An 8,331-nucleotide genomic window follows, 5' to 3' on the forward strand; every position below is an offset into this window, starting at 1 on the left:
CAGGCAGTGCAACAGATTAAAGTGCAGCACTAGGAGGCTGGCCATAGTCACTGCAGCATGAGTTCGATTCCTGGCCAGGGAGGTGACCCACATAGTGCAGCAGACCTCTCCTGACGCCCCCACTGCTCCCCTCAGCAGTGTACTTGGTCATTCGGCCTGTTCTGCTCCCCACTCTGTCTCTGGTGAATCCTCTCACCACACCTGCACCTCTGGCCTGTACCCCAGTTCTGGATGCATAAATAAATCTTAAACAAAAAAAAAAGATGTGTTCTATCAAAACAGTCAGTCAAGAAAGGGCAAATAGAGGTACAGGAAACAGGACCTCAAAAGGAGAGAGGGAAGTTAGGATCACAGGGTGTAACTTGTCCACTTAGGATAAGTCCCAGTAGGAGGTGAAAAAGCTTTAGAAGAGATTTCTTCAAGAAGATGAAGACAGGCCTTCCTTGTGGTGCAAGGGGTTAAGTCACAGCTCTCTCAAGCTATTGCAACACACGTTTGACTCCCTGCCAGGGCACTGACCCACATGGTGCAGCACCTGTGACCCTCCTGTGACCCTCCTGCGCCCACTGCTCCCCACAACAGTGTATTTCAGTAGATCTGCCTGTTCTGCTCCCCACTCCGTCTCTGGTGAATCCTCTCACCACCCCTGTACCTCTGGCCTGTACCCCAGTTCTGTATGCACAAATAAATAAATCTTAAAGAGAAAAGATGAAACCAGTATGTTTGAATATTATGAGAACAATTAGATAATTGTTTGTGTTTAAACCAAAATAAAAATACAGAAGGCCAAGAGAAAGACACTGTGACAATAACTAGAAAAATACAGAAGTTCTGCAGCAAAGGAAGCATTCATAGTACTCTCCATGGCTGGGGTGTAAATATTAACTACAAGGTTGCTACAGTGTAAACACTGCATAGAGACTAGATGAAAACATGGCATAACAGTTTGTGGGGATGCTAGAGAGGAGTCAGTTCTCCTTGTCTAAAATGAGAGGTCAGTAGATGCGGAGGTAAATTCCAGTAAACCACATAAAACTTTAATCACCCCTGAAAGGAGACGCACAGGAAGAGGACAGCTGTTTCCCAAGGACCTGTGTGTTATTCAGCGTATTAAACTGCATGCACATTTAAACACCTATAAAAACTAAATCTAAACAAAAATAATCTATTCTGACCCAGCATGTGTTCCCTGCATACTACGTGATTTACTGTGATTTATTGAGCTTACTTGTCTGCTGTTTGCTTTCCATCAGGTCAAGAATGTGCCTGCCTTCTTGTTGCTTTTTTCTTTTCCCAAGTAGCTAGTACAGACCCTGCCAGGACAGAAGCTCAATCAATAGCTACAGACTGAATAAATGAATTTTCCTTTCATAAAATGGAAATACAGGCACAGGGGAGAGAGTAAAGCTCTATAGCTGAACATACATGGTGGTCAGATATGTGTACTTACATTTTTGCCTCATTTTTTCATTTTTTGTTTATGCATACAGAACTGGGGTACAGGCCAGAGGCGCAGGTGTGCTGAGAGGAGTCACCAGAGACAGAGTGGGGAGCAGAACAGGCAGGTGGACGAAGTACACTGCTGAGGGGAGCAGCAGGCGGGTTAGGAGAGGTCAGCCGCGCCATGTGGTCACCTCTGGGGCAGGCGGGAATCGAACTCATGCTGAAGTGGCTTTAGCTTCTTAGTCCTGTGCTTTAAACCGCTGCACCACCAGGGAGGGCCCAATTTTTGCCTCTCTTGTAAAAATTCCTTAATGATATCCACTATTTTTGAAATGAAAAATTATTTTACAATCTACTTTAAGACAATACTGTGATATGCACTAAGAAGCTAAAACCACTTCATCATGAGTTCGATCCCCGCCTGTTCCAGAGCTGACCCACATGTGTGGCAGACCTCTCCTGACCCGCCCACTGCTCTCCTCAGCAGTGTACTTCCTCAGTTCTGCCTGTTCTGCTCCCTGCTCTGTCTCTGGTGAAGCCTCTCACTGCCCCTGCACCTCTGGCCTGTACCACAGTTCTGTATGCATAAATAAATAATTTTTTTTTTCTACAAAGGGAGGATTGATTCCCTGGCCTGGGCCGGCAGGAAGCAGCAGGTGTGCACAAATCAATAAATTAAAAAAAAAAATTTTTTTTTTTTCAGAAACAAATTTTAAAAACTTCAGTGGATACTTCTAATTTGGGGCTTAGCTTTTCATTCTGAAGAGCATGAGAATGCTTCTACTGAACTATTTTTTTAAAGATTTAGTTATGCATACAAGAACTGGAATACAGGCCAGAGGTGCAGGGGAGTGAGAAGATTAACTAGAGACCGAGTGGGGAGCAGAACATGCAGATGTACTGAGACACTGCTGAGGGGAGCAGTGGGGCGAGACAGCAGAGGTCTGCCATGCCATGTGGGTCTGCTCCCTGGCGAGGGATTGAATTTGTGCTGCAGTGGCTGTGGATAACATCATAATCTGCACTTTAACCCTCTGCAGCACCAGGAAGCCCCACTTACCTATTTTTTAAAGCAATTTTAGTTTCATCAAATTAAAGATTTATGGGAATTTATAGATGAAAAGTAAAAACACAAATCATTACATTTGACTCTTCTCATCTGTCCTTCAGTTGATTTAAGTCTGAAACCTTAAGTGTCTCCTGCACTGGTGGTGGCTAGGTTCTTGACTTGCCCAACTTGGCTCTAACATAGCATTTACTCGCAAAAAATAAAAGTGCATCTTTCCACTACTACTGCCTCTGCAAATAACTTATTCTGCCACAGGGGCCTGTGGCAGGTACACATGTTATTTGAAGTCCTTGGAAAGTTGGAAGTCACAGGCCCTGTTGTTTGAAGCAGCAGCGGAAGCGTAAGAGGTGGCTGGACATAGGTGGTCCCGTACCTGTGGCTTTCTTCATGTTGTTTCGAGGCCGCGCAGGGGTGGGATTGGGAGTTTTCCCGGGGTCTCTGGGACCTTCTTGGCAATCTCCCCCTCTGAAGCCAGGGCAGCACCTCCATTCCAACTGCGTCACTGTCTTGTACCTGGTGACATATCTGGGTCTAAAGTTCACACGATACCTGTCAAAGCAAAGGAAGGCATCTGGTTACCGACTGCTCTTACCAGCACTCCAGTGTGCCCAAGGTGGAGTGGAAGGAAGAGGGCCTACGTCACTCTGGGCCCCGCTGCTGTCTCCAGGCTGACTAGAGGGGTCCTTGGTCTCTTCAGTCCAGCCCTGAACCCCTGAACTTCAGCTGAAATCAGCCTCAGGAAGGAAAGGCTCCCTGGCCTCCTCTCTCCATCTTTTACCTCTACCTGCACCAAGGATCCTGCCCAAGAAAGCCTCAAAAGATACTGACCCCATTCAAAAATCCTCCTGAAAGCCATTCACAAATTTTATAGTACATGTTCCCTGGTGCACTTGCCCATCACACAGACTCTTGAAAGAGCCATGCATCCTCCAGACCCGGCGAGGCTGGGCCCAGAGCAGGCAGTGACTACTCAGCAGCCCGGGGTGCCAGAGAGCCAGATCCAGGATTTCACCCCAGATGCCCCAACTCACAACACTGACACAGCCTGGCTTCTCACTCCACCCCAACTTCCATTTCCAGCTTGGAACCTCTTGAACTTCGGCACTCTTCTCTCCATTTCTAACATCAGAACTAGCAGCTGGCCTTTTTTTTTTTGGACCAAGTCCCAGAAAGAAATAGGTTTTATATCATCTCCCCAGGCTCGCTGTGCGCTGTTCAGAGGGAGTCAAGTCCACCAGCTGCCCGGGCCTGTGGCCGCCCAGCCCTCCACCTCAGCACCAACCTCGGGGCGGGGGAGGTTCAGAGTTTTATGTTCCTGAATTAATAACACATTGCTAAAGGCAGTGTTATTACCTTGGTGTCCACCCCCGAGAGTCAAAACCTTGATTCCCAGAACCTCAAGTATATAGAAGTCCCCCGGACAGCAGCATGGCCCTCGGGATCCTACAAGGCCCGACAGACCCCTGGAGGAGACAAAGACCGACACGCTTCACTGTCCCATTCACTTGGTCTTTTAGGGTGATGGCTCTGAACTCTGGCCTTGGGAAGCCACCCAGGGACCTGCTGATGCCTGGGCCTGGTTTCACTGGTCTGCAATGGCGTCAGGGCAGTGGGACCCTCTGCAAGGAAAACTGAGGAGAAAACCCAACAAGTACAACAGGAGAGGCTCATGTACAGGGCAGGGGCAAGATCACCCTCCCAGGCAGCTGCCTCCTGCCCCCCAAGTCCCTGAGGTTGAGATTTACCTCTTTTCACAAAAGAAATAAGAGCCTCACAGAGGTGGACTGACTTGTCCATGTTCTACTCTTAGGGAGGCCAGGGCAGGGATTCCAGCCCAAGCATGCTCCCCGGCACCCCCACATGCAGAAGTTGCAAGTTTCTGGCAACAGTCTTAAAGTTTGCAGCAGCAGTCCCATAAGCTGGCTAAGAAGAGGGCAGCTACCATTCCACTCAGCAAACAATGGGCATCTAATTTGGTCCAGGTACACACCAGCCCTCAGGCCCCTGCCATCCTGCCGCCCATAAGAATCCAGTGTGCCCCTAGAAACTATAAAGAAAGAAAAAAGAAAAAAATTCCACTTCATTGTTTTGCATGCTCAAGTACAGCATAATGCTGGAAAAATGTGTAATGTCAGAAAAACGTTGCTCCTTTGAGCATTTAAAACTGAGTATGAAATGTGTTTGCTCTTGGGTTTTGTTCGTGTGCCAGGAGATGACAGCTTGTATTAAAGTCTCCTGGACGGGGCTGAGCTGGGACTAGGAGCGCAAAACACAGACTGATGCCTGTGGAGGAGACAGCCCCTTGCCCCACCCGGGGCCTTAACCCCACTGCTCAGCCCAGCGGAGGAAGGCACTCGCTTTCCCAACACGCTTCATTATTTTCTGTAAAGGCAGATTTTTGGAGCCAGCTCCTAAACTTAGGAAAGCTCCCCCAAGTGCCCGCCCCCACTCCACCACCACCACAGTCTCCACTCCCATCCTTGGCCTGATCTACCCTGGAAGGTTTCCGGTTTCCAGTAATGGAGCTCAGGTTGCCAGCTTTCCTAGCAAAGATTTCAAGTCTAAAGAGTGGCAGGAGCCTTCCTGGTGAGCAGTGACAGCTGGAAAAGATCAGGAGGTCACTTGCAGTCATGGGAACTCTCACGTTTGGCCTTTATACCCAGTGACAAGGATCCCAGTGGTGGCCTCAAGCCTCAGCTGGGGATGGGGTGTGGGAGTAGGTAGGGACTGGACAGCCCCACAGCCCTGCTGGGATTGTCATTTCCACAGAGCCAGGCTGGAGGCTCCCAGAGGATGGGGAGACTCTGGTGGGATCCCTGGGCCTCCGTCTGTGTCACCCATGAGACAACATCCTAGTGAGGGAGCTTTGCAGTGAAGACTGACTTTTACATTCAGAATTCAAATTGGGGGCCTCCCTGGTGGCCAAGGGATTAAGTCTCAGTGCTATGACCTCTATGGCCACTGTATCAGCCCGAGTTCAATGCCCAGCCAGGGAGGTGACCCACATGGCGCAGCAGACCTCTCCTGTCTCACCTGCTGCTCCCCTCAACAGTGTATTTCAGTTGATCTGCCTGTTCTGCTGCCCACTCTGTCTCTGGTGAATCCTCTCACCTCTCTGCACCTCTGGTCTGTACCCCAGTTCTATGCAAAAATAAGATCTTTAACAACAAATTCAAAGTGGTCTGGGGGCAGGGTTGCCTAGATAGGCAACTGTACATTTCAGAAACACTCCAAGTAATTGTTCAGCACAGTCAGGGTTGGGCAGCAGGGCCGCAGACCCAGGGACCCATCCACATTCTGAGCTAGAGCCTCTGCGGTCACTAGCCAACCTGTCAGAGAATGGGAAGCTGGAGCATGTCTCCAGGACCCCGTGCACAGCAGATGCCTGATAGATACCAAGTCAGCACCTAGCTGCACCCAGCTGAGGGATGGACAAAGGGACAGTCACAGCGGTGCTGGGTGGAGCGGGTGGCTGACTCAGGCTGCAGTCTTGGCCCTGTCCCAGTCTTTTGGTTGGGCTATTACTGCATCCTGTCCCTGGGAGTCGCAACCACAGCTGCCTCAGGCACCCTTTCAGGGCCTTGGGGACCCGAGCAATAAGCTGCCACACAATGTAATCCTGCCTCTACCCCAGGGGCATCCTTCCACCCTGCTCACCCACCATCTCCCTCTGAAACCCTCTTGGGTTTCTTTTGTTGGGTGGAGTGAAACAGGGCTCATCATTTTTCAAGTTCAGTCACCATGACAACATACCAGGTAGCCCAGGAGAATCTCATGTGAAGGAGACAAGAAAAAGATTCGAAAAGTTGAATCAGGTCAGGGGCCCTATGATTGGAAGGGTCCCTATTAAAATAGAAAGAGATAAAATGATGTCATCCCCCCCCAGAGACTCCTTTCTACTGATCCCCAGTGAGATGGCTCTCAGAGCATGCCTCAATTCACACTATTCACTTGCAAGGCAAGGATTCCTGTTGATTTTGTTCTCCACAGCCCCACTTTCCTACAGTATCTGTCCTTAATAATTTAGGTCCTTAATAATTATGAATCAATAATTTGATTAAACAAACAATACTTAGTGATACTAAGTTGACTTTTGGCCAGATTTGGGGGCATCTGATGTCCACACTAAAATCCTCTGAGTTATCCATAGCCCAACCCCACAGAAGTAAATTTTTAGTCTTCTCAGAATCAAATCAAGCCCCAGAGCCCTGAGGACACAAACCAGAAGGTGATTAAGCTGTGTTGTCCAAGAAGGTAACAGTCAACCACACACAGCTATATACATTATTCCAATTAAAGCTAAGTGGAAGTGACCATGTTCCTCAGTCACACCAGCCACACGTCAAGTGCTCAGTGGTCTCATCTGGCTGGTGGCCACAGCTTTGCACAGCATGAACGTCTCCATCCTCACAGAAAGTCCTTTGAGACAGAGTTGGCCCAGTTATTCAAGAGGTTGTTGTCCAAGAAACAGCAACAGGCACAAATCTGTTCATCTCTTGCTCTCTATTCCAGATCCACCATCTTCTTTCTCCTCCCACATCCTTCAGACCTATCAGTTGAATGCTTCTCCGAAAACAACCAACACCCTGGCAGAGGGTCCTCTAGCCAGCTGTTCACAGGGCATGAGAGGGATTTCCCAGCCATACAGCCCTGCTGGGATTTTTCCAGCAGAAATCTCTTCTGCACAGGAGCCAGCTTGGAGGTTCCTCAGAGTACGGTGGGAACCTGGGGGATCCCCAGGCATTTAGTATTTAGCTGTAGTTTTATTTTAATACATGACACTAAAACAGCACAAATCTAAAGCTCAGTGACTGCCTAGGGACACTTGCTTGACTAGGATTTCTCCCAAGAACAGACTTTTAGCAAGCTCCTCTTTCCAGTCACTGGCATGCCCCCAACACCCTGGAGCCAACACTTCTGCTTCCTTCTATGTGTGTGGTTCCCACACAATGGGATGGGACTGAGAGGATGGAGATGAGGCCAGGAAGAGGCGCTTCCTTTCTCTGGTAAAGAGTTCCAGGGGTCTGTCTGGTGAGGTGATCGCCAGTCCAGGGCCAAGGAGAGCCAGAAGGCAAGGCAGCACCATCCCACCCAATGTCAGGATGCTCATCCAGGCACGTGAGGGCATCGGGCATCCAGTTGTGACTCGGTTCACACCAGACACATTCACTTTGTACAAAACACAAAATGTTGATCAACTACACACCAAACGTATCATCTTACCCACTTTGAAGAGTACAGCCGAGGGGTGCGCAGCACACCACACTGCTGCCCAAGCCCCCCAGCTCTGCCTCTACATCTTCCCAAACAGACTCTGAGCGCATCAGATGCCCATGCCCCAGCCCCTCCCCCAGGCCCTGGCAACACCACTCTAGGCTCTTTCTGTCCCTATGAATTGGCTGCCCTGGATATCTCAGGTAAGTGGAACCACAGAGTATGTGGCGTTTGTCACTGGCTTATTTCATTTAACATGCTGTCCTGGTGGGGAAGGAAAAAGCTGCCGCTCCCTCCTTAGATCTGTTCTGGGACCTATGAATGAAGCTGAAAAAAGACAGATTAACAGAAGAAAGACAAACAACTTTCATGGACATTCGATAACATTCGATATTTTCACTTACACAGGGCCTCACAGAAAAGAAATGAAGCGGTTCGACCTGGGGCTTAGTTACTATTTTAACAGAGGGTAATAAATTGAGAGAAGTGACTGAACAATAGAGGAGGATTTGACTTTGGAGCTGATACATTGTGAGAGAGTGACTAGAACTTTTTTGAGGGGAAACTGGTAGAAGATGAGGGTTTCTTTTTTTTAAAGATTTATT

The 8,331-nt window shown here is 48.8% G+C and overlaps 1 protein-coding gene across 1 annotated transcript in view; it reads right to left on the reverse strand.

Annotated features, from left to right (window-relative positions):
• EMILIN2 (elastin microfibril interfacer 2) overlaps positions 1-4,038 on the reverse strand; it is a 25,417-nt gene extending 21,379 nt beyond the window's left edge. Inside the window, exons 1-2 of the mRNA XM_012725759.1 lie at positions 3,993-4,038; positions 2,886-3,061 (exon numbers count right to left, since the gene is read on the reverse strand). Of these exons, the coding sequence (XP_012581213.1) occupies positions 2,886-2,901 (16 nt within the window). The 5' untranslated portion in view covers positions 2,902-3,061; positions 3,993-4,038. The remainder of the gene's footprint in view (positions 1-2,885; positions 3,062-3,992) is intronic.
• Positions 4,039-8,331: the final 4,293 nt, after the last annotated feature.

This window comes from Condylura cristata, unplaced genomic scaffold, assembly GCF_000260355.1.
Source record: "Condylura cristata isolate star-nosed mole 26May11 unplaced genomic scaffold, ConCri1.0 scaffold00016, whole genome shotgun sequence".
Taxonomy (NCBI): Eukaryota; Metazoa; Chordata; class Mammalia; order Eulipotyphla; family Talpidae; genus Condylura; species Condylura cristata.